This window comes from Passer domesticus, chromosome 4 (genome assembly GCF_036417665.1).
Source record: "Passer domesticus isolate bPasDom1 chromosome 4, bPasDom1.hap1, whole genome shotgun sequence".
NCBI lineage: Eukaryota > Metazoa > Chordata > Aves > Passeriformes > Passeridae > Passer > Passer domesticus.
The window spans coordinates 45,054,448-45,080,288 of record NC_087477.1 but is presented as its reverse complement, the minus strand read 5'-3'; the positions used below and the strand labels follow the sequence as shown (position 1 = coordinate 45,080,288).

General features: G+C 37.9%; 1 protein-coding gene across 33 annotated transcripts in view; it reads left to right on the top strand.

The window, feature by feature from the left end:
* Positions 1–25,816, top strand: part of MARCHF1 (membrane associated ring-CH-type finger 1) — a 232,011-nt gene extending 206,195 nt beyond the window's left edge. For all 33 annotated transcript variants that reach the window (XM_064417572.1, XM_064417561.1, XM_064417548.1 and 30 more), the window contains 3 exons: positions 3,037–3,217; positions 19,225–19,372; positions 21,685–25,816. In XM_064417572.1, the coding sequence (XP_064273642.1) occupies positions 3,037–3,217; positions 19,225–19,372; positions 21,685–21,986 (631 nt within the window). In that variant the 3' untranslated portion in view covers positions 21,987–25,816. The remainder of the gene's footprint in view (positions 1–3,036; positions 3,218–19,224; positions 19,373–21,684) is intronic.
* Positions 25,817–25,841: the final 25 nt, after the last annotated feature.

The window sequence follows — 25,841 nt, the reverse complement described above, 5'->3', positions numbered from 1 at the left end:
CTACAACTTGTAAAAAAATCAGTATAGATTTAGCAAATTATATATTTTTTTCTTTATCATAGAGAGTGTTTTGGGGTTTTTTCCATTCAGTTAATTTCTAAAGTATGCAAACATTTTACTCTCAGGACAAGTTCAGCCAGCTAAATAATCAATCCGATGCAGGAAAATTTCAAACAGTAGTGATCATTGACAACAGGAAACTAGAATGAAAGTTCTCCACCTCCACTTTGGTTCAGACATGGTTCAGGTATGTCTGTGCTTTGTATCCCTACCTCCATTCTGTTTGCACAACAAACTTCTGAAAACCACCATTAACAATTTACTTTCTCTGATTTGTGAGAATTATGATGTGCATTATAGATGAACACATCAAAGAGCAAAGACACACAAAATTGTGGATCAATTCTAATGGATAAGGAAGACGGAGCAAGTTACCTGCTCCAAGTCTTTAAAAGATGTTTAAGCATTTACCCCACAGTCTGTTACCACAGGTGCTGGGCACCAAAAAATCTTTAGACTGTCACTATAAGTCCAGGTACACAATCATCTTTTAAGCTCATTTCTTCTGGTTAAACAAATAACAAAGAGTTAAATTGCACCAAAGAGCCCAAAGAGTATTCAAGCTAATGAAAGCCATGCCTTTGGTCATTTTCTCTGGACTTAAAATACTGAAGTTTGTTTTAATTCTCATTACATATTTCATGGTTATAAAGCTAGAAGAGGCCATTAGAATATTAATTTGAGTTTATTCATAGTTTAAGTTCTTAGTGTCACCCTGTTGTTAATGCAATTGGCTTGTGACTTGTATACAAGGAAAGCCCAGATAGAATGTGTAATGCATATACAGTTTTTTTGTAGAGGTATTTCTACTAAGGATTATTTCTATTCATTTCAAATTTGCAGTGTCACTTTATTTGAAGATCCCAGTGGAAATTTAGGCTTGTATTTTATCCCTGAAAATAATTTTAAACAATCTTGGCAGTAGTAGAAAGGAAAGCTATTGGATCCATAGCTTAGTTGTCTAATTTCTAAATAGTTTAAATGCGAAGGCTGTAAAATAAATTATGTATGGCTTGAATTTAAATGAACAAAGAATGCTGGTCTTCCTTTGGGGAATAGCTTTAATTTAAAAAGAAAATTATGTTTTTTATGTAACTCTCACTTGGGAATGTATTTGTTAGAAAAATAACTATTCAGTGTTTTGAAAATACAATTCTGTTTGAGCTAGAGGCTCAGTAAGAAATCGCCATATAGGCAATTCCCATCTAAGAACTAAGCTACTGATGCACCTAACTCAGCTGGATTAGTAAAGACAAGACTGTAAATTGAGTTCCTGTAAAATGTGTCTCAAAAAATGAACATGTGCAAGAAGGAAGTTGTGGGTAATTTGTTCTCCTCTTCACTGCTGTGGGGCATGAAATCCTGTATGAGCACTACTGCAGAAATTGAAACCTGGCTTTTGTGGGCCAGCTATTCAGAGCTTCATTTATCTGTTGGAATTTTTTTGTCTCTTTATTTCTGTATGTCCAGCAAAGCAGCTTTGTTCTGATTTCCCATTATCATAGATAGATTTTCTCTTGGCTCTGGGCTACACTGTAGAAGAATAGTGGGGCAGCCAGTTTTGATCTGTAGATCTTTGATGTAGAGACATTGGAATTTCCTGCTCCCCTGCTTATAGGCTTGGCAGCCTCAGAGCTGTGCAGTAGCCAGTCTTTCCTGGGATGGCTTTCTCAGGTTGCTTCCTGACATACATCAGGAGCTCCTGCTCTGGAAAGGTCACACATCTTCCCAGTAGGAACGCAATCTTATCCTGAAGCTCTCCTACGCCAGATGTGCTGTAGTCACAGTTTTCTCTGTAGAAGGGTGAGTTATTCCTTAGATGTGTTCAGACACTTCTGCCTCTGCACTGTCTGAGGGTGCCATTCCTAAGTACTAAGTTTTATTTGTGTGACAACAGGATCTGTGCTGTTACTGCTACTTCTTTATTTTGAAATAACATTTCTCAGGCTTCAGAATATATTTTTTTTCCACTTCCATGCCAGCTGGGCACTTCAGACACTCATTAGAGCTTGGGTACTTTGTTGTGTTTTTCTAGGTTGGGGGTGGGAGGGAATTATTCTTCATTGAGGTGAACCTCCTTAACTTCAGGTGTTTGGTTAAGTCTTCTGCTCTCTGTAAAGCTTTCTCTGCCTTCAAAGAGATGCTTGCCAATAAATCTGACATTGTTTTCAATGGGTGAATGTCTTCCTGATGTAATCAGGAGACTGGAAGAGGGGAAAATCAGCAGGATACTTGGACATGTGTCACAGAAGAAGCCCTTTAGATGACAATGTTAAAACACTGATTACTTTATGCAAATCCACAACATGAAAAGCTCTGTATCCCATCATAAGGTAAAAGAGTTCTGAGACCAACCTCTATCTTAGGGTCTGCTTACAGAGTAGTTTTCATTCTCCCAGATAATGCAGGTGTCTTCCTAAAGGGACAGTGAAGAATAAAAAAAAATGACCATGACTTTTCAATACCTGCCTCCTAAAAAGTATGTGTGTGTGTACACAATATGTCGTATGCATGGCTCCAGAGTACTCAAAACTGCTCTCTGATTCTTTAGCTGAGTAACTCCAAAGAAATATCCTAGGAACTTTTTGTGCTTCACGTGCTGGATATTTTCAGCTTGGGTTAGAATTCTCTGCCTTTGAGGGTTTTATTGGCATTGCTTACAGACCAAGGGCTATTCTGTTTTGGTATTTATCTTAAAGGCTTTGCCATGCATAAAAGGGGAAAAACTGTTATTTCTATTGATTCACCTTCAGACCACGTAGCAAATTCAAAGAGAAATAATAACTAAGTGAGGAGAAGCTGCTAAATAGCAGAAAGGAACAAGGAGAAGGTTCCTGGGCCTCCATCTGAAAGGTCATATACCTGGCATCTTTTGAATGTCAAGCGTGAAGATGAGAAAGCAGTGTAAATAAGCCAGTGCCTTTGCATTGCTGGTTGGCAGGTTGGCTCACTCGCTCTTGCTGTCCTTCCTGTCAGGATCTGTCACTGTGAGGGAGATGATGAAAGCCCCCTCATCACGCCGTGTCGCTGCACGGGGACGCTGCGCTTTGTTCACCAGGCCTGCCTGCACCAGTGGATCAAGAGCTCGGACACGCGCTGCTGCGAGCTCTGCAAGTACGACTTCATCATGGAGACCAAGCTCAAGCCCCTCCGGAAGGTAGGCTGCTTTGGAGTCTAATTATCCTCAGGTGTCAGAGCTCCAGGATGGCTGTGGAAATTGCAAGCACAGTTACGGAAACATCTGTCCAGAATGGCTTTGTATTTGCTGTTGGTAGTCAGTCACGGTGATTTTATTCTTATGTATAAGCTGGTTAATTTTCAGCAGCAGAGAACTTGACAAAAAGACTCTTTCTTCACACATACATTATAAATTCACAAATAGTCTTTTGGTTTAGACTTTCTATCTTCAGCTTTTTTTTTATGAGTTCATCTGCATATTTTTAAGCCAGAAAGAAATCTTTTCATGTTTTGCTCCTGAGTAACACAGTCCAGTTCACCCAGCAATTTTTACATGAAGCCCATAACTTCTGGTTGAGAGTGATGTTTATACCCATGTGGAAACAGCAGTTACGAAGTAACACAGTCAATTTAGCTGCATCTGTTGTAGCTGTGACACTCATGGGAAAATTAATCACTTCTACTTTAAAATTAGTTAATGGACTTTAAAAGACAGGGTGACTTTGCATTCTGAATGTCAAATGTGTGTTATCTCCGCTCATCTGTTTTCTAAGATAAATCAATAAAATACTACACAGATTGTCAGTATAGGGAAGGTGAAGAGTTTATTAAACATATGCAGGTTCTGTTTTCTTTGGAGTGGATAATTTCTCTTCAGTTTTTTATTTTAAAATGCTCTCATCCTTCTGGAGTCCTGTTGAATCTTTGAAGTTTGAGTTGATCTGGAGCTGGGCAAGTTTTGATTTAAAATAAATTTCTACATGAAAAACACATAGCGACTGTTGCTTTGGACTAGCATATGCCTATATAGTAGTGTTCTAACGGCAAAAGACATTTTGTTTTTGTTTGTCTTATACAGGTAGCAGTAGTTCAGAGAAAGGAGAATCAGCAGAATTCCTTCACACTTCCCATTCAAAGGAATTTTCTATTAAATCCATGGTGATAAACCACTTCTGAGGGAAGAATTTGGGCTAATTTGGAAAGTAAAGGTTGTGATAGGGAAAGACAAAGTTCTCAAATGCCAGGTAGATCTGGCCATGTACACTAGAAATTGAAACAAAAAAAAAGATGGCTAAACACTTAATTATATTGTCTTCAGTTTTAGTAATTGCAGATAAATTTTAACTAATGTGACAGGATGAGATAATTGTATAAAGACCCCCTGCCTGTTGCATATCTTTGGGGGATTTTTTCAGTTTATATGTTTCTACTTTCAAACCGAATAGCTTTAACATCTAACATCTAACAAGTACTCTCACAACAGTTACTTTTCTCAAGAGAATATACAGATATTGGTATTTTTAACAAAAGCCTTTTCCTGGTTTTGTTGGATAATATAGCATCTTTTATAAAAGGGAAACAAAATTTATAGCAACCAAGGAGAAAAGGAGTGGAAAGTGTGCATAACTTGAAATCAGAAGTAGGCACTTTTAACTCTGTGTATGGTCAGTGCCACATCTCCTCCCCCTTTTAGAATGGTAATGTAATTCCTACAAGTCTGCAATTTCTTTATTGAATGATTGCCACCTTATTCAGCTTATCATTGGTTCTCAGGTATGGTTTAGATTTCTGCATAGAAAACATTCACCTCTTCTTTCAGGCAGGATATTTTTGTTTCTGATCAAACCACTACTCAAAAGTAGTTTATCTGCCTGGCAGTCTGTGCTGGTAACATTCCTCCCTTCAAATGCAATGCTAACAAATACTTGTTTGTATGGAATGGGCCCAGCATCTAACTATATATCCTTTCTTTTAAGTCACACCCATTTCAGAAACCAAAGCTCCCAAAGATTTCAAAGTTAAAATTGGTTGTCCTTTGGCTTTTATAGCATTCAGCTGTGACACCCTTCATGTTTTAATTTAATTAAACTTGTGATCCTTAATAAGTGTGAACACTGTCATCACCATCATTCACAAATTTGTGAAACACCAAGCATTTTATGAGAAGCTGTTTTGCAAACCAAGTATTTTGACATCTGTAGCAAAGCCAAGGTAAGGGAGGAAAAAGTGATCATGAGACCTGCCATATGAGCAGAGCTGACTGGTAAATTTACACCCAAACATCCTTTATAAAAAACACTGAAACTGTTTTGTTTAGGATCGTTTTTTGTCAGACCTTATATATTTTGCAAAAGTGGAAAGTCCCAATGAAACACTGCCAAATTTCTTGGCAGCTTTTATAAAGCCCAGAATCTCAGGTTTGGGGTGTTCCTTGGGAGTCTGTGTTTTCAAAGAACTGGCACAAAGGGTGGTGGGCAAAGTACTGTGGGACAGGCAGCTCCTAACACCAAAACTCTCCACAATCCTGTCTCCTTGATGCAGGATCTGGAAAACACTACTGACTCTGGGATTTCCAGATTTTGAAAGCTTTGGGTTTTGCTAAAGTTTGGTTTTGTACTAGACCTCTAGAGCCTTCAGTCCCCTAAGTCTGACCTGTCAGCAGTGAATCAAAATTTCCAAACTTGTGAAATCCTCTTGGCATGATGGCAGGGATGTTACGTATCTGAAAACAACACAATTCCTGTCAGCTTTGTTGGATGCCAACTGGAACAGCAAAATTAACCCCAAAAAAGTTATTATTTTTGCTAATAAGCTTTGAGGAATTCTGAAAACAGATCTTTTTCATGCTTCCTAAACAAAAGACCATATATTTTGTTTCAAGAAAGGAGTGCCTATTTAATTACATAAGAAACTAATTTATTTAAAAAACAAAGGAAATTATTTCCCCTAAAGTGACTTTCTGTCCAGCTCCAGATGATGCAATTTCCATGGCCGTTAGACCTGGATGTGAAGTGACATCCTACAAGTGGAAGGGTCACATCTCTTTATCAGTTCTGATTTTTTTTGTTTTTTAATCTCTCTCGTCACTTATTATACAACATTCTAAAATTTGGTTCCTGACTGTGCATTGTTTCATTATGATGAATATTTTCATAATGTCTTTGTAAAATTCCTACTGCTGATCTCCTGAAGGGAAAAAAATTACAGACTACCAAACTTAATTACAGCAATCTATAGTTTTGCATTTTGCAGAATCACAAAAGCATGATTTAAATATAAAACAAACTATGTAATTCAATAATTAATTACCATTTTTATTTATGCCTCAGCCCTTCTTGCACCTTCAATGTTTCATAAGAGATTTTTTATCAAAGTCTAAGGTTTTATAACACAATCATTTTGGAGTATCGTGCCATATCTGTTAGCACCCATAAAGTGACAATGTAGAACATACAAAGTTAGCATAAATTAAGGTAATCAGTATTAAATCAATAGGTTTGTGCCAATGTGTGACAGTTATTTAATTAGAGAATCCCTGAAAGCATCAGACATCAAATAAAACTCAGTTTAATCATTTTAGTGAGTCTTTGCATTGATCAACAGACATTGCAAGTGTTTCATATATTTGGACAGGTCTAATTACTCAGCTCAAGATAAATATAGAGATTAAATATTAAGCATTGCTTAGTGTTTCTGGTTTATTTCTCATGGTCTCTGTTACATCTGTCTGTCATTATAAATAATACAGCAACATTTGTACCTTTGCCTCTCAGCATCTGCAATCCATCATGCAGAATTTAAAAGGTGACTTTATCACAGAAGGAATTAGAAAGTGGTAAGAAGCTGAAGCTTGTGTGATTTCCTTATTGAGCACTATCAGGTAATAACTTAAACCTGAGAAAAACAGTTCTTTAAAAAAGATGAAATCTTAGATATTAACACCTGCATTTCTTATCTCTTGAATTTGGTGTTTGAAGACTAGTAGAAACAGGAATTGAATGAAAATACCGTGAGAATGAAATGGATTAATGCGTAAAATTAAAAAGAGCTTTAAACACAAAAATGTCTTTAAATGGAGATTCTCAACAGTTCCTTGCTATACTTCAAAATACTTCTTGTATTTAAATTTTGCTATCTATTTAAGACGTCTAGTATCTGATGAGATGTCTTACTGTGATGCATCATCCCAACAGATTATTGTGTGGTGTCAGAGATGTCTATTTTCTCTCCCAATTCTATTTTGAAATGATTTACAAATAAAGTCTTATTTATGTGAGGCATAAGCAATATTGCTCATTGTTACTATGTGGTTGCTCTTGGTCATTAAGGAAGCACAAGTCAGTTTTTTTGTTTACAGAAGCGTTATGTAGCAGTTGAGGTGGATTTTCTTTCTGATAGAAAGAGTATCTGAATTTTTGCCTTTTCAAAAATAGAGGACTGGGAATGTTCTTTTAGTACAGAGTGATAGGTTTCTATTAAATTAAACAGAAGCAAAGAAAATGCTGATCATGAAATAAACTCGGTCTTGTTTATTTTGAATGTGTACATGTATCTTCTAAGTGTTTATCCCTCTTGTATTCTGTATTTGCTTATATGCTGATATGAAAAAACTCATAGCATGCCTGAAACATTCACTGATGGCAAAATATGTTAAGGGTGTTTTTTACTTTTGATTCAGTGGTAGCTTGGTAATTCATGTTTACATTTCTTTTTTAAGAGTATGGTGGTCACTGCCAAAAGTCATAGAACCTACAGTGAACTTTCTGTGATATACTGCTCTGAAATAAAAAGTGCTGACCATTAGAAACTACTTCTCCCAGAGTAAACTCTCAGATCCAGACGTGACCAGAAGAGTCTCACAAGAAAAAAACCCCAAACTTTTAGGCAGTCATTATCATAGTGCTTGCTGTTCAGTTCTTACTGCCCTGTGCTGTGAGGTATGAACCACTGGCTTTGTCGTTGCTTTTCTAATAACGCTCATGATAAGAAGTGGTATCAAATATTGCACAGGACTTGGTCTGGGACTAGTTCCCTTTTGACCCAATTTTGATGAATATTTTGCAGTCCTCAACAAAGAAGGAGCTCCTGCATTTTTCTTTGATTTCTGGTGCAGCTACACAGTGTCGTCAAGGCAACCTGCTCCAGTGTTATCTTTCTTCCAGTAAACTGTCTCAAAACATCAGTAGCCTCAAATAATTGCCTGCAATATGTGGGGTCAGACACTTCACCAGTATGCACAAAGGCACAAAGCTATTACTTTCTTGTTGGCTATCATGTCATTATAGCAAATAACTTTGGGCTCAAGGGACAAGGTGTATATTAAAGCTTGTAAAGTAAAAATGATTCTATAGCATTTATATCCTATTGTGATGCCTTGGGGATGCAAGGGTCTACTTTGTTCAGACAGTTGTATTCCTAATTTTTGAGGATAACAGAGCATTACTGCTAATTTATGTGTATAAAGACGGCATGCTGTAGTTCACAGAATAATGCTGCCTTGCATTTTCTGCCACAAGAACAAACTAGAGCTTAGCTTTCTTATGATGGTAGAATTTGTGCTAGCCTGCCATTTCCATGTGTCTTTCTCTTCTGTTCAGAACACAGCTTTATTCACACAGCTGTCCCAGTTCCCACAGACTTCTGACAAAAGATTCTTGTGCTCTTACCTTGAAACCATTATAACATATCCCTAGACTTGCTAGAAGCCATCTTACTGTGACACTTTGCTGGGACACCTCCATGTGCAGCATCCTTCCTGGAGACAGAGCAAGATGTTTGTACGGATATTGCTTTGAACTTCTAAGAAACAAATCAAAAATATTCTATTAGAAAATTAAATTAAAGTGGTGTCCTTTTCTAATTAAATGCCATTAACCAAACTGGCTACTTTGCTGCTCAGCAGCATTTGCAAAAGCAAGGGAATTTGGGAGACTGATCTGCTCTGGGTATTAGTAGTGTTATCCACTATTGCACAGAAACCATGAACATGAGCTCTGGGAGGTACAAATCTTCTGTGCTTTCTGAGGCTGAAATAAGCAGTTTGATCTGAGTTGTTTTACAGATGCAATTTGCATCAAAAGATTCAATTCCCATTTTAGTTAGAGACCCCTACTCAATCCTGTAGTTCATCAGCCTCTCTCTTATTTCTCTTATTTTTTAAGAATTTTTTTTTTTATTTCAGGCCTTTCAGTGTTTTGTTTTACAGCCTGACCTCATCAATAGTTATAAACAAGGAAGGACTGGGAGGCTGAAGCATTGAAAATAATTAAGAGAATCTCTGGCTTTACAAATAAAGACAGTGTAAATGGAATGCTAACACAAAACATATAGCTAGTGATATGAAGTTAAAAGAGCATAATTAACCCAAGTATTGACCTAAACCAGTCATTGTGATTCATGGAGTTTTTTAAAAATGCCATTTTTACTGTTTAATTTTGAAGTTAGGAACTTTACCAGCTCCCATGGGAGAGGGCTGCTATTCATGATCTGATTAATGCAGGTAATTACCTGTCACATAATTAACACGTACAATTTTACAGTTGTTACCTGCCTCAAATTTATTTTGCCTGGGACCTATTGATGTGAGAATTATCTGTTCACAGGCTGATGCTTGCTTGTTGGTGGAATGCATGCTAAAAATGGGTTTTCTTTTGAGAAATGATGATGTAATGTTCTTTTGAACACAGAAATTCCAGTAGTGGATCTAAATTATGACCAAATGAGATAACTTTTACTTTACTCAGGTTCGGTAGTTTTTGTTAATTTAATTTTATTCCTGTAGCATTTTATTAAAATTATTGGAGAAAAAATTAGAATTTTGTCTTTTTCAGAATGAATAGTTCCCCTCAGCTCTTTATTAGAGCACTAGGCTGTAGTTTTATTTTAATTACTATAGCTTTCCTCAGCACAACTTTCCTCTGTTTTATTTTTATTTAATTGGATCGAAAGAATCTTTCTTGTGGGAAAATTAAAAGACGGAGAAAGCAACTGTAGCTATTCATTGGAAAGTCAGTATTCTTCCTAAAGCCATATTTATAGATAATTAAAAGCATCAGCTCCTTTTTTTAATCTTTGTTACATGGAAATTCAGACATATGTGTAGATACTGTGTATATAGCTGCAAAAAAAAGGATGTGTCCAGGTATGTTTAAACAACAATGTATTTAAAAATACCAGGATTTTGGCAAACAGACATTTAAACCAAACTACATCTTGTAACAATTTGAATTTATTCTCAGCAGGCTGGACAATATTAAATAGAGGAAATTAAGCTCTGTGATGAATACTGGAGAGAAGATGGTCGAAGTAGACTAGCAAAACTGTAATCATATCCTACAACTTGTTTTAAGTGCCTAAAGCAACAGATCTCTTCAGAGAAAATTCCCGCAACTGGACATGACTGAAGAACTAAAGGAAATGGAGAGGGTTACAAAACCATGTGATAGGATGCTGATCTCCAGCATGTTGCTATATCAGTTTTTCTAATTTCTCTCCTTTTCCAATTTCTACCATGCTATAGGAGCCTTTTGTCCATGTCCATCACACTATAAGCACTCAGATGTGCAATGGGAAATCCTAGTTGGTATTCAGAGACAGAGACTCAGGCAGAGACTGCTAGGAGATGGTTTCTTATGGCTCCTATAGAGGAGAAAGGACTTGTGGCTGCTTTGACCCCAGCAGAATCCATCTCTGGGGAATCCACTGAGCCTATGTCATGGCTGCTTCTATACTGCCTCTAGAATACATACCACAAAATGCAGCAGCCCTACCTGCTTTGGTCAGAAAGGGAAATCTCAGCATAACTGGTGTTGCAGCAAAATTATTGTCTGTGCTCTTGTGGTATGGCAGTTTGACTGATTGATTTTTTTAATGGTTTTCTTTGTGTGTGTATGTGTCTAAGTTGTTTCAGGACTGGACTGTGATTTAAAGGTATTTGCTGCTTAGTGACTGGAGCAAATGTCATGCCTTCAGTTAGATGTGCTGCTCTTTTGGAAATACAGAGTAGACAGAGGCAGGAGTTGAAAACTGCAAAGAGAATAAAAGTGACAAACTAGATCCTTTGACAGAACCATCATAGAAGTACTGTAGGGAGAGCAGACAACAGTAGCATCTGTTTCTGTTCTTGACTAACTGTGATGAAAGTTAATGGAGACATAGATTCTACCCCTTTTATCCCTGTTTCTTTATGGGTTACCAACATGTAGCTTCTTTTTTGATTTTTGACTAATAAAGTCATATGTCCAGATACCTGAAGTAATTATTTTCTAGAGTTCTAGATGTGTGCTTCTTGTTTGTAGTACCAGATACTCCCCATAGTTTTACAATTATGGTGGTCGTTCACTCCTGATCAGTGGTTAAATGTTTTACCTGCAGTTTCTCTGCCGGGATTATTTTTTAGATAAGGTAGCTAAAGTGTATTGTGCTTGGAGATAGTGATCTTCTTCTTGAAGGTCTTACAAGGCAAGAAAATAAAAAGTAATTATGAATGAGGAGTTCATGATAGCACTGAAGGCTCTGTTGAACAAAAGATTGGTTAATGTCTTCAGCATTCAAAGAAGATGCTTGGAAAGTAAACACTTGGTCAAGTACTTCTGCATTCTATATATTGATGTAAAGCAAATTCCAGCAGATGGGAGCTAGAAAGAGGCTCCTAATATGGAGAGATTATGCTGTAATTACTTCCCACAGGGTTTCTTGCACATCTCTCCAAAGCATCTGGTGTTGGCCTCTATCCGAGACAGAGCACTGGATGAGAGGGCCATGAGTCCTGTATTTCCAAAGCATAAGTGTTGTGTTTTGTTTTGTGAGGTTTTTTTGTTGTTTGGTTTGGTTTTTTTTTTTTTTGTTAGTCTTTGTTGGGATGATTAGGATGCAGGTACTGAAGTTCTTTTAGCTGGTAAATGACAAGTATTCTCAATACCACTTTCATATTGCAAAAACAGCTACTTCATTTTAGAAATTATATTCTTGAATTACTTAATTTCTACACTTCTCTTTTACATTTTTAAGGGTTTGCTAATTGATGTCATACACAGCAAAACATTGCAAAAGCTTGTGAAGAGTGCATGCTGATTATATCACTTAAGTCTGTTCTAACTGTCACAAAAAAGAAATAAGGTACCATCCTTGTTATAAAACTGAATTATTAATTCGCAGATGATAATATTAAGGTGTTCATCAAAGTGAGATTTTTCATTATGTATTTGTTTTGTTACTCTAGATATGCATATCATACAAAAGTGAAGTAAATGTTTTTGTCCTCAGAAATGCACCCATTTCTGGTTCAGTTTAAATTTTTTAATAGGTGGTTTAAATACACCACAGACATTCTTTTGAATTCTGGACAGGTTTGTTTAGTATCTCCCAAGGGACAGAAATAGATTTTGAGCAAACTTCAGACAGGTTTGCTAGACAATGATCTGTACTAGAACATCTAATGAGATAACTAGATGGAAGTAAGGTTGTACATAGATAGGGCCACATGATCCACCAGGTGACATGGGATTTTAAATATTCTTTTCATTTCCCTGTTCAGCACTTAACATAGCAGGGGTCTAATTATTGTCTTCTCTTCTTTATCCTTACAAGTTGCTTCTCTCGGATGTATCTTTTGAAAATAGGTGATGACAAATATGTTTTCTGTATTTTCTGTGAACCTGCTCGGTTCTTGCTTCTCTCTGGATGTGTTTGGGGAAAGGAACACAGTGTAGGTGTTTTCATGGCACCAACCCTTCTCTTGTCAGCTGTCAGACCTGGCTCATTCTGTTGGACTGAGGGGCACTTCTCACACTGGAGCAGGATGTGGGGACACATGCCTTGTCACCACGGTACAGGCTGCAACCACAGCCTGTTGTTTACATGGCACAGAGGCCCAGAATGCTTTTATTCAAATAACAAGGTTTGAAGTCTCATCTCTTACGAGCACTTCCAATTTCTGCAAGGCTATTTTGTTCTCCCAACATGAGTGGAGCCCTGTTGTCCTTTATTACTATTATTTCTTCCTCTTCCACCCACTGCACAAATTCCATTCTGAAAACTACCATGGCAGCTGCTTTCCTCCAGCTGGTAGGTTGATAGCAGTGAACAGCTCACTGTGGAGCCTGAGCCAATTAGTACTGCAACAAGTGACCAGAAAACCCTCCCTAATATAAATAACTCTGAGCTACATGTTCACACTGTTGACATATCTTCACTGCTCAGTTCACTTCAGCATACACTGCACCAGTTCTTTTTCAAAAGTGCTGGCTAAACCCTTTGGGTTGAATTTCAGATAAGAAAGACCTTTTTCTGTGTGTTTTTAAGTCTGTGTGCAGAGTGCAGTTTCTACAACAGCCTCCATTAAATAATTTTAGCCTTTATTTTGCTGGCATAATTACTTTAAGACCAATTTTGGCTGAAAATATTTCTTCAGACTGTAGAAAGAATTAAAAAAATATTGCATCATGACTTTAGCTCTAGGTGAGAGCAGAAATTCTTCCACCTGCGGGTGTTGTTTACATTATACATAGGCATTTTTTCTGCTAAATGATGGATAGGCAGAAAATGTCACAAAAATATTTAATATTAGCAATATTCCCCCCATACCAGCCTCTACTGTCAGACCTCCTTACATGCAATTTTTAAAACAGGGCTTCTGAAAATACCCAGGGGTTAAAAAGTGCAGGCATTCATCATATGTTGCAAAGCAGCCCATTAACTTCACCTTCAATATTTGGCATCCTGAGTGCTGAGCCCCTGCAGCAGGGAGACCTTCAGCTGTAGAGGTGTGAATCTGCAAACCTGCAGTAGAACTGCAGTTGCCTCGGGACATCAGTGTAGACAAAAATCTGTAGCCAGTGTGACAGAATATTACCATGGACAGGAGACAGCACGTGGGCACAGAGTGGTGGATGGGAGCAGGCAGGCAGCAAATTGACAATGCAGAGGTGGGGAAAGGAACCACAGGCAGCAGAGTTTGCCAAGTGCCATTGAGAGGTGTGGAGACAGCTTTCGTGTGAGCAGTGCGGAGCTTTCGGTTCTGCATTGGCCATCATGAAACCACTTTGCAGAAAGCATAATGTATGGGAGGGAATTAAAATTGCAGATTTGCTTCTGTTAAGCTGTGTTGGTATGTAGGACATGAAGCAGCATGCCCACACTCACAAGGAGTGTTTTCAGAGGATGCTAAAGAAAATATCTGTAATTACCTGTTGCGTAATGTTTAATCAAGCTTTATTAGAAGTGTATGCAGGAAGGTAGATTTTTGTTCTTTAAAATAAATATGAGAGATTTTCTCAAACTACTTTACAGGAAAGGGAAGTGGTTGGTTGCACATGGTTTAAAGTTCCCTGTATGTTTTAGGGTTTGGTGGGTGTTTAAATTTTTTTTTTTATTTCCCCAGAAGACCCATGACTACATTTTTTAATTACAAGAGTGGGATTTGAAATCAGTAACCATTCTCTTCAAGTTTCTGAGTGAAATTTTCTTTAGGAAACCAAAACAGAACATGAGGTAGAAACCTAGAACAGGGTGCAGTATTACAGCTGCCACTTTAAAGATTATTCCAAACTTCTCTGGCAGTAAAGCACAGGAATTCCAGCTGAGATGCACAATGTGTCTTAGAAGCAGCTGTAAGTAGTAGTTGGGATGGGACGAGTGTTTCTGATCACATTCACAGTCCAGCTTCTTTCCATTCTTGGTGGGAACCTGAGTCAGGCAGTCTCCTACCACCCTCCAGTGGTTTTCAGAGCACAGTGCAAGCGACCTGTTCAGAAAGCTTATTCAGAAAATAAAAGGGGCTGGGGATATTCCAAGCTTTCTGCGGGGGACATTTGGATTTTTATTACACGTTGGATTTATTTGGTGACTTGTTTAAAAGATCTTTTGGTTCCGGTTAGATGCTACAAAGTGTTCTAGCACACCTGTTCTGTGAAACATTATGATATCCATGCGGTTGCTTGCAGGACATTAAACCATCTGCATTTGTGATGATTTCCAGGCTGTGTTTGTATTGCTGCCAGTATTACAGAATCTGTGGGTGTGACAATTAGATGGACAACGGTGAAGGGGTGTTTTGTAGGGGGCTGGGCAAAAGCTACAGGTTTTTCTTTGAACTTAGTGACTAAATAATTTGCAAGTCATTATAAATGTCTCCTCTGGCTGTTACCATTTATTTCTGTCATTACAGTATCCAAAGCACCTTAGGAGCATTAATATCTAAATTCCCAAAGAAAATTGCATCTGTGTATTTAATTTTGTGCTGTTTTTTGTTCTTGGTAGCATCTGATATTCTATCCATGGCATGTCACAGTGTCATCAACCTGATTGCTGTATTTTCTTGGAGATCACTGATGAAGATAATAAAACATGGCACAATTTATTTTTATCTTTCTATTGTGAATGTGGAAAGCCATGAGAACTGCAGGAGCTTCAAAACACAGCAGGGATGAATTTATCAGAGGTTAAGGAGGCATTAACGCACTGTGTGACATGAAAGGCAGCGCCTGCCAAAATTTCTCACACAACTTTAGGCTGTATCAAGTCCTGGACTATAAAGCAAAAGTAAAAGGGGCTGATGCTTTCATTGTTCATTACATTGTTGTCTCATCCTTTGTTATGGATTTTCCAGCAATTTTTATTTCACATAACTGTGCTTTTGTCCAAGCAAGTCTGTGTTAAAACTAACAGTTAATTTTTTGATACAAGCCCATTGCAAAAATCCTAAAATAGGGAAATGCACTTTTCTGCTCCAGGATGACATAAATTGCTGGCTCATCTACTAACATCACTCATGTAGTAGAGCATGATTCATCTATTCACAAAGTACTCTCTGTTCAGCCAATCTAAAATACATGAGTAGGATGGGGAAGTTACATCAGCTACCACTGGGATCACCAGAAGTACAGCACAAAGTTTAATTGCTTTTTTTCTTCTGAGTTCAGCTCATCATCACCATAGTTGAGAGAATTATGACTGCAGCAAGGGCAGGGCAAAACAAAAGAGCAGCTTTGGAGCATGCTAAGAGCTGTAAAATGCTCCCAGGTATCTGTCCATGACAGATGGAGTCTCTCCTTGGACCTTATTCCTTTCCTGTATCCCAAACTGGGAGTACAAGATATTCTGCAGTCTCCTAGTCCCATAACCACCTGTGCCCTGGTGACCTCTCCCAGTGTCTTGGTAGCCACCTTCTGTCTGCTGTGTAACATGTGTGTGGACAGAATAGACAGGCAAGGCAGGCTGTCTTGTGGGAGAAGAAAAGGGGCCAGCTGGAGAAAGAAGCGCAGTTCAGGGGGCCTTGGCTTACCTTCTGGCTGGATTTGATCATGGGATGTTAGCAGAAAGGCCTGCTTCAGCCAATTTCTGCTGGCTTCCTCTCCTGAGATACCTTTCTTGCAAATCGCAGCAGAACTCTATGAGCTGGTGTTGTAGTGTGTTTTCAAACCTTTATTTACCTATCCTGCCTGTTGGTTGGTTTATTTTGTCTGGGTTTTTTCCACCTACAAATGTTTACATTTAGACTAATGGGACCAGCATTTGTCTTTGCCTGGGCATTAAGATCTACACGAAGGCTTTTGAGTATGTTAGAGAGCAAAATGGCTATAAAAAGACTGCATGTATATATGACTATGAAAATTTTGCTGAGAGTCTTCTCTCCAACAGTCCAAATGGTGTAGCATCAAAGTTGAGATAACAGACAAAATCAATTTAAGAACAAATCTTTCTTCATTATGTTCTGTGTTGTCTCTCGCAAAGTGTCCACAGGTAAGTGAAGGGTTAAGGTAAAATCCTTTCTTCCACCTGGACAAAGACAAGGTTTCTTTCTTTGGAAAGAAAGTCTGTTAGGAGACTTGAATTGGATTTTCACTGCAGAAAAATTAAAATCTCCAGGTCAAAGGCTGTGTAACCTGGTGACTGTAGTGATATAAGACTGATAATGCCACATACTCTCTCGTCTGACCACTGAGTATTACCTACATGAACTATAATGAACATAAAGTTTGGGGGTTTATTACTTAAAAGAAAACCAAAATGAACCTTTTTTTATATCTCCGATTTTTCCAGACTGCCATACAAAACCCAGCAAGCTTAGTTTTCACTCAAAAGTAGATGTACCAGAAACTGAAATGAGGTCTCAGCTAATAAGCCAATGGCTCTGACTTTTTGTATATTACTCAGGAAATATTTATGTTTTTGTAATCAGTAATTTATTCTTTATGTGTTCATGAAGCGTGGGAGAAGTTATTCTTGAGAGACCCCACCAGGACTGCTGCATCCAGCTCTGGGCTGCCCACTGAGGTCGTGTTGGAGAGAGTCCAGAAGTGGCCACAAAAAATGATAAGAGGGCTGGAGCACCTCTCCTACGAGGAAAGGCTGACAATTGGGGCTGTTCAGCCTGGAGAAAAGAAGGCCTCGAGATCTTATTCTGACCTTCCAGTACCTAAATGGGACCTGTAAGAAAGATAGAGCAAACTTTTTAGCAGGGCTTGTTACAGTGGTACAAGGGGTAAGGATTTTTAACAAAACAAAAAAAAAAAGAAAAAAAAGAGTGTATCTAGACTACATTTAGAAGAAACTTCTTATTACGAGGATGGTGAAAAAGTGGAACAGGTTGCCCAGGGAAGTGGTAGGTGTCCCATGACCATGTTTCCCATAGGGAAACATTATGGTCAGGCTGGATGGGGCTCTGAGCAGGCTGGCCTGATTGCAGATGTGCCTGCTCATTGCAGAGGGGTCGGAATGGATGACTCTTAAGGTCCCTTCCAAGCCAAAGTATTCTGTGATTCATAGAATTTTGACAAGGGCTAGAAAATGTTCTAGAGAGTGAGTTTTGAGGCAACAGCTCTGAAACATGCAAGATTTAACTACCATTAAAAGCTGGCGTTTCTTTGGCCTGGTATGTCCTGCTCTACAAGCAGGAAGAAGTATTTCTGAGAGTTATTCCCCTTGGTGACATGACACTGACCCTCATCAGGTTTTACTGCAGCTGTGCTCCTTCAAAACATAACATGACTGCAGAGAGTGTTCAGAGTAGAACGGCTATTGTGGTTCAGGTTAAAGACTAAACACCTAGCTTGGATGGCATCTCCAGCTGTAGCCTTAAGGAATTTAGAAAAATTTGTTACTGCCCGGAAACAAAATTTTAAAAAAATCCCAAACAGTGAAAACAGCTAATAAAACCAAACCAATACAAAAGCTTAAACAAGGAAATCCAAGACAAACTCACAGCTTGGCAGTAAATGAGCAGTATGGCAGTGCTCTGCAGAGGCTGTGGCTGCTGTCCTGGCCGTAGCAGGTGGCAGCAGTGCTGTGTCACCGAGCTGAGTGCAGCTCAGTCCGGTGTTCACAGAGCCGCAGGGAGGTGGCACTCGCATCTCATGCTTTGTACTGCTTTCCTTCCTCAGATGCCAGTACTGGCTCCAAGATTATCCATCAGAATTGAGGCGTTTTCCTTTTAAGTGCTCTGTTCTTTCATCTGTTTTCAAAAGCAAATGTTTTAAGAGAGAAAGGTTTTGTTTTGAACAAGTGCTGGGAAAAAACCCCATGTCACAAGTGAGATTTAAAAAAATCGCCTCAAGAGCTGCATTGTTCAATTGCAGAAAATAGCCTGTTTCATCTTAAAATAGCCTTAACTTAAGCCAGGATTTAGCACCATAATTCACAAACACGTGCCTGGAAGATCCTCCTTGCATTACTGAGGCTATTTGGCTGTTATCATATGATCATTTCCATGTAATCATCTTTTTGAGTTTATTGAATTTAATCCTCAATGCAGTTGCATTTCCTGTGCTTTTATTTTATGGGAAGACTGTTCCATGGCTGCATTCCTATAATTTTAATACATATTGCAAACAGATGTTTGGGCTTTTTCTTCTCACCACCAGAAATGCAAATTTAAAGTAAATATTAATCTTTTTATCTGTCTATTAACATCTTATGGCTGTACTGTAATGAAATGACTTAGGATATCATTCACAAGCAGACAGAAACAGAATGTTTCATTCAGAAACAGTATCCTTCATTCCTTTGAATCTGTGAAAATGAGATCGTTGTGAATTTAACAGGGACAATGGACACACTCCTGTAATGCATATTACCAAAACTAAAGGATTTGTTCATTTTATTACTGCTTGTGTTTTTTGGTAGAAAGAGCCATAATGGCCTAATCAGTTTAATGTCAAATTTTACCACTCCGATTTTTTTAATTACTTTTTTTTTTTTTAATTTCAGTGGGAGAAATTACAGATGACAACAAGTGAGAGGAGAAAAATTGTGTGTTCAGTCACATTCCATATAATTGCAATTACCTGTGTTGTTTGGTCATTGTATGTTTTAATTGACAGAACGGCTGAAGAAATTAAACAAGGCAATGATAACGGTAAGTATCTTTTACCTTCTTCAGTGCTGCTGGTAATGCAGTGCCTGGCTTTGAAAGGCAGCTCTCTAACCAGTCGCATTCTGTTCTTGAATAACAGCTCACATGCCTACACCAGAGGCTTTAATGCAGAAGTTCTGAATGCGTGAATCTTACCTTATGCCCCAGCAGAGAGAACTCTACTTTGTGTAATCATTACAGCAGCTTAACTGGCCTGCTGCTTCTTCCTGGGTTAATCTCCCATTATCTAGGTAATTCTAAAGCTCAGGCAAAAAGATGAGTCAAGTTCCAACAGCTCAGTGCAAGTTCAGGCCCTTAAATAGCAATTTATTTATATTAATCACTTGAACTTTGATAGGATGTAAGGTACGATAGAGCCTCTTCATTTACAGCCTTCCTAATACAAACTTCCAAGAGACTGTTTTCCATTTGTGTTAGTCCTTCATGTGGGACTTGATAGCATGGAAAGCCATTCCTGTGTCCTTTCAAATAGAATTTCACTGTGAATGTCCATGTTCCAGCTGTATTTATTGGTTACGCGCTGGAACAGAGGAGTCATGGAGTCTGCAGAGATACTGAAAATCCAACTGGACACGTGTAACAAAATGCATGCTTAATGTCAGTAAGAGCCATTATCTGCAGAGATACTGAAAATCCAACTGGACATGTGTAACAAAATGCATGCTTAATGTCAGTAAGAGCCATACTTAGCATATGTGGAAAATATATTCTAAATTTAACTACTGTTTTCCATTTCAAATCTAAGTTTATTTGATCTTAAATTCAGTCTTAAATGTAACGATAAAAAGCTTTTGAGTTTTGATCTGAATTGAATTTAAGCACCCTAGAGGAACAAAGGTCTCTAGCCTTGTGTTATATTCCAAAGTTAACATGGAAAACAAAACAGGTGGGGCTTTGTGCCTTGCTAGTTAGATAAATATTTGATGATACTCCTGGTGCTTGCCTTTCTTGCCTTAGAGATGAAAATAAGCAACAAACCTCAGTAAGTCACAGATGAATACACACTACAAAGTCTTGTTTTGAATTCTTTTGAAATGGGTAACCTGGTTTTTTATCTCAAAAAACCTGGCCCAGAGGACAGGACTAGGGATGGCTTTGAATTTCTATTTATGAGTACAACTACATCACCCCACTCATTACAAAGGGGAAGCTATTTCTGTAGATTAGCTGAATTTCCATAACAAAACAGCTAACAGGGAGTTTTGTTGTTACACACAATGCATAAGAATCATGTTCATTAGTCCTGGTAGGCTCAAAAAGTATTTATGATTTGTATAGCATTCAGTATTTGCCAAATGTAGTGGTTGATTCTTTACACTAAAAAATGGACAAAGAGATATCCTGGAGCTACTTACAACATGCAGAAGTAAGTGTGAAGAGGACGCTTTTGCTCCAAAATTTGGTTGTTGCAGGGGAGAGTACTTTTACAAAAGCAAACGTGTATTTGTGGGGATTAAGAAGGACATGTATGTAGTTTGCTTTCTTCCCCATTTTGTCTCTTTAAATGGGAATTGCCAAGACAAAGACAAGTAAGCACTGAAGAAAAAACACTTTAAAAACATATTTTGAGAAGGAGAAAAATTGAAACCCTAAATAATACTAGTATTGTTTGTTAATATTCTAGTTTAAAAATCCCATTTTAAATGGATATCTCAGATTAGTTAAGGGGTTGGGGTCATTTTTTCTCTTTAGGGAAGTATATGATACAAACCCTTTAATTGCTAAACCTGACACTGCTTTATAGAAAAGCAGATTTAAAATATATTTTAAGTATTCTAGAACTTATATGGCACCAGTGGTAAGGAATCAAGTTCCACGTACATTTATTCTACTTGAAGAAATGCATCTAGGTTCAGCTGACCTTTCTCCTAAGAAAGCTCAAGACTGAAAACATGGCAATCCTGGAAAAAAAAGGAGGATACAAAACTCTGTACCATACCAGTTAATAAAAAAATATGCTTCCTGTATTACCGCAGAAGCAGCAGCAGCCTATCTTTAATGTTAAAAGGTGAAAGAAATACTGAAAGAAAGATTCTGAGAGTGGCATAGATTTTTTGGTTGATTTATTTGACCAAATGGTGGTTAAATCAATTAAAAGTAGGAATCAGTTTCCTATTGCATGGGCAGTTTCTTGGCCGGCCTATGGAATAGGAAACCCCATCTATTTTCTAGAGCCACAACTGCCCCAATAGCGTGCACATACCCGGGCATTCTTAGCCAGTGGCTTATTTTTGTATACATTATTGAAACAGTGCTTGATATTCAATATCTAACATAAACTTTCTATTTCAAAGGTGTCCTCGAATGGCCGTTCTGGACAAAACTCGTTGTGGTGGCCATTGGATTCACAGGAGGCCTGGTCTTCATGTATGTACAATGTAAGGTTTACGTCCAGCTGTGGCGCAGGTTGAAAGCCTACAACAGAGTGATCTTTGTTCAGAACTGCCCAGACACCATCAAAAAACTGGAGGAGAAAAGCTCTCCGTGCACGCAGCCCTCGGAGGTGAAGGACGCGGTGGTGGTGCCAGTAGCACAGACAGGTACAAACTCTCAGCCGGCGGCGGAAGAGGCGACATCGGAGGTCATGCCAGTTTGACACGGACAGCATTGCTTCTTCCTTGCAGAGTAACCCGTAGTGTCTGCTACACTACAAATGCTACAAGAAAGTAGAAATGACTGTGCATTTTTTCAGTTAAAGAAGACCCCAACCAAACAACAAGAAAAACACCCCATACAAAAACCAAAACCATACAAGGAAAATGGATGCAGCAAAGCAACTTGTTACTGTACGGAATGTGCCCGTTCGTGACGTAGTTTTGCAACTAGTCAGCAAGTGTAGTGAAAGTGGAAGTGTCGAAAGTGCAATAGAGAACAGGTTTAACAGGCAATGCCAAACCTATGTAACAATGTACTTTTTTTTTTTCCTAACTGGGCTGGCTGGGAAAGTAGAAAACAGAAGTGATACAATGATTTTGTTTACAGAAGACACAAAACCTTTCATCTGTTTAGTACTAAAAGTTGTATTTGCTATTTACCTTTTCAAAGATACACTTCAAAGGGTACCAATCCAAATAATATGCATTAACAGAATCAAAGTACAGAGAGCTGTATTGCAGCACTCCCTCTCTAAGCCTCGTAAGGCAACACCTTCATGTGACTGTAGTGGAGCCTGAATGTTTGGGCAGCTGTGTCAACTATGGATATTTGAACCAGTTGTTTTTAACTGTGGCTGGATTTTTGAAAAGTAAGCTGTTCAAACTAGTATAAACTCACGTCTCCATAAGCTGCAGATAGTTTCTTTTAAATGTCAGGGAAGTAAGTACAGGAAGGAGAGGCTATGTAGATATGCATTTAGAAGAGCAGCTCCACTGTTTATTTTACTTCATAGGAGTGAATTAGGCATAAATTGCATACACAAAGTATTGAGGCAAACTTGTAAATTAAAAAAAAAAACAGTTTACTGCAGAATTACATAGAAGTAAATTGTCTGTTATCAAAGGTGTGAAAAAGGATGACATACTGAAGATGGAAGCTACTTTTGGTTTTATTTTTTAAGATTCATGATACAGAAAGGTAGATGTAAGAGAACATACCTACCTACATATCTTAAGAAAACATTAGTTTTTATCTCCTTCTTCTGAAAAGCTAGTTTTTATCTTCCTGACTGGAAAAAACAGATCAATGGTTTCCTTCTGTACAGGTAAACTTAAGGTGTTAGAGATTCAACAGTTCAGTTGTTAATTTTGTGTTTTGAGCACTGGCATTTAAAAATGAAGTGTGAATAGCATTAAAAGGTGCAATAGATAAATGAATGTAGATATAATCCTGTGTCCAACAGGGTGAATTATGTATAAGGAACCAATTTTGTGATTCACTTTGCAAAACTGTGGTGTTTACTATAAGGACACAAGAGCAAGTATTGACTCAGAGTAGCTATGTACTGGTGTGCACAAGTCTGGGGCCTGAACATAATGTGTATTTTAAAAAGAAGTTCAAAGTTCTTTTTTTAATCTTGTATTTAGTAAAGGAGGAAAAGAAAATAAAGAACCAGAGTAATGCGGACAGGGGAGTAGAAATTCACTTACAGGAGGGGTATCTGCCACAATTACAGGTGAACTAGAGTTCTACAGAAGCCTTGAAGTTTCTACTGGTAAATTTTCTCTTTGTACACTCAAATATTTACAGCGAAATAACAGGCTCATCCCATTCTTGCAAATACCCAGGCTTTAGGGCCTAAGATGTATTGGAATTTATAGACTAGGTATTCCTTTGTGAATGTTTACTGGCTTAAGGCTCAGGGAATACTAGAAGTAGCAGTGTTAGCAAGAAATGTGTCTTTAATCAGATCATTATATTCTTTTTGTATTGGAATTGCTCTTGTAATTTGGCTGTGACTAAGTGATGGTTATCTGGCTAGACAGGACACAAAATCTTGGTGCTTGAATGGGTCCTTAATACTTGTTAATATTTGCTGTCAGTTACTCCAGGTGAGTTGGATTAATGTTGAAGTTTTTTCATGTAATGGCACACACTTTTTATATAAAATAATTTCCCAACTATACAACTGCAACTTCCAATTGTAGCAGCTTCTTATTTGAAATGACATACAAGAGAAACCAAATCAGAGCATGATGACATAACTAAGGAATATCTAGCAACTACACATGCTTAAGATAGTCTGCAATGGTATGGTTTTCAAAAAGCTACTCGTTAAAAGGTAACTCATGATATCTGACATCAGACACTTAAAATTACTAACTGAATGTTTGGAAGGATGTTTACAATAAACCTCGGCAAAATTTACTGACAAAGAACATTATTATGAAAGATAACTAAGAGCTTTCTGAAAGAATAGTTTCTTACTAAGTGAAAGTTATCCTGCTTATTTAGCCAGCTTGTTCTTTGACTGCAGTAGCATCATGACCCCACTGAAAGTACCTTATCCCCTATTTTGTCAGTTTACTGGAGAGTAATTCGCACTGGGGTTTTTTTCTTGAACAAATATAAAATTCACCTAAAATACCTGAAGATTCTGAAAGCAGAACTGTAGCATCCAACAAGATTTTACATTTTTTAAAAACACACTGAAGAGTCAGCAACAGAAAAGACAATATGAAAACGTTTATACCAATGCCTTCAACTTCAAACACTGTTCTGGCACTCAACCATATATGCAACTGAGTTTACAGTTAATTAAATAAAAGAAAGCAGAAAGACTTCAGTTGAAATTCCTCCTCTCCCTCGGAAATACTGAATGTGGACAGCAGGAAAAGGAGTAAAATGGGACACTGTCTGCTGAGATGGACAATGAGGCAAGTCACCAGCACAAGACATTTCAGCTGGCTTGAAGCAGCCTTTAACCTTTTAAAGCATTACAGTGTTAGCCTGTGCATCCCTTTCTCTTCTTAGATGCACTGGATTTTCTAGAGCTTTCAAGAATTTAGTGCAGGATTGGAATTAGTTTCTGAAGCAGGGTTCAACCTCTTCAAGAGGGCCAGGAGCTATTCACACCACCATGCCTTGGATTCTGGTCTTCAGTAATAAGGAAAATACATGGATAGAGAACCTAGACAGATCCTTATCAACCAATACTTTTTCATTCCCAAACAAGTACAATTTTCTGTATTAAGTTATTAACCACAGTATTCTATCCTGGGGGAAAAAACCACCAAAACCACACAACTAAACAGAACAGTATCCTGAATGTTTTAAGATGAAGTCTCAAGACTTTTTAACAAAGATACCATCTCAAATAAAGAACCGTATCAAACTCCTGTGTAACCACAGTGCAGCTCTGGCAAATATGCTGACAGTGGAATTTGGCCTGGCCAGACCCATGAGGGCAGAACCTGACCCTGAGCTGCCATTAGCAAGAACAACTTGTTCAACCTAAGTTTTAATAAAGGTAGGTAGAAGCAATTTGGTGTCAGGTCAGATCTGGAAGTTTGAACAAGATAACTCCTGTATTCCCTCCTGTGAATACATGCACATTTATTTTCCTGTGTTTAAGTTACAAGCATTATAATGTTTATTTCAAACTGGCATAAACATACCACTTTTGACTCTCAGTAGCATTACAAAGATTCTTGATTAGTCCAACTGTGCCATTCACACACTGCTCTATCTGAAGGTAATGTTTATTTTTGTTGTGTAGAAAAAATAATAATTCCCCATCTCCGGAACAAACAGTTATAATTTCCAATAATGCAATGAAACTTACTCTGATGAAAATATTTGACTGTGTATAATATTCGGAACTACAAGTTTGTGTTATTTGTTTAACTCCCTCTCTTTTGCAAAAGAAAAAGTGTATGTTTTTGTGGGTGAATGTGTATTGGAAGACGGAAGGTAAGGGAAACAAAAGTAATGTATCTGCTTAATGTTGTGGAAAAAAATGTATTTGTATTAAACAAATTACTCAAAGTACTGCAGTATTCTATATTTGTCACCT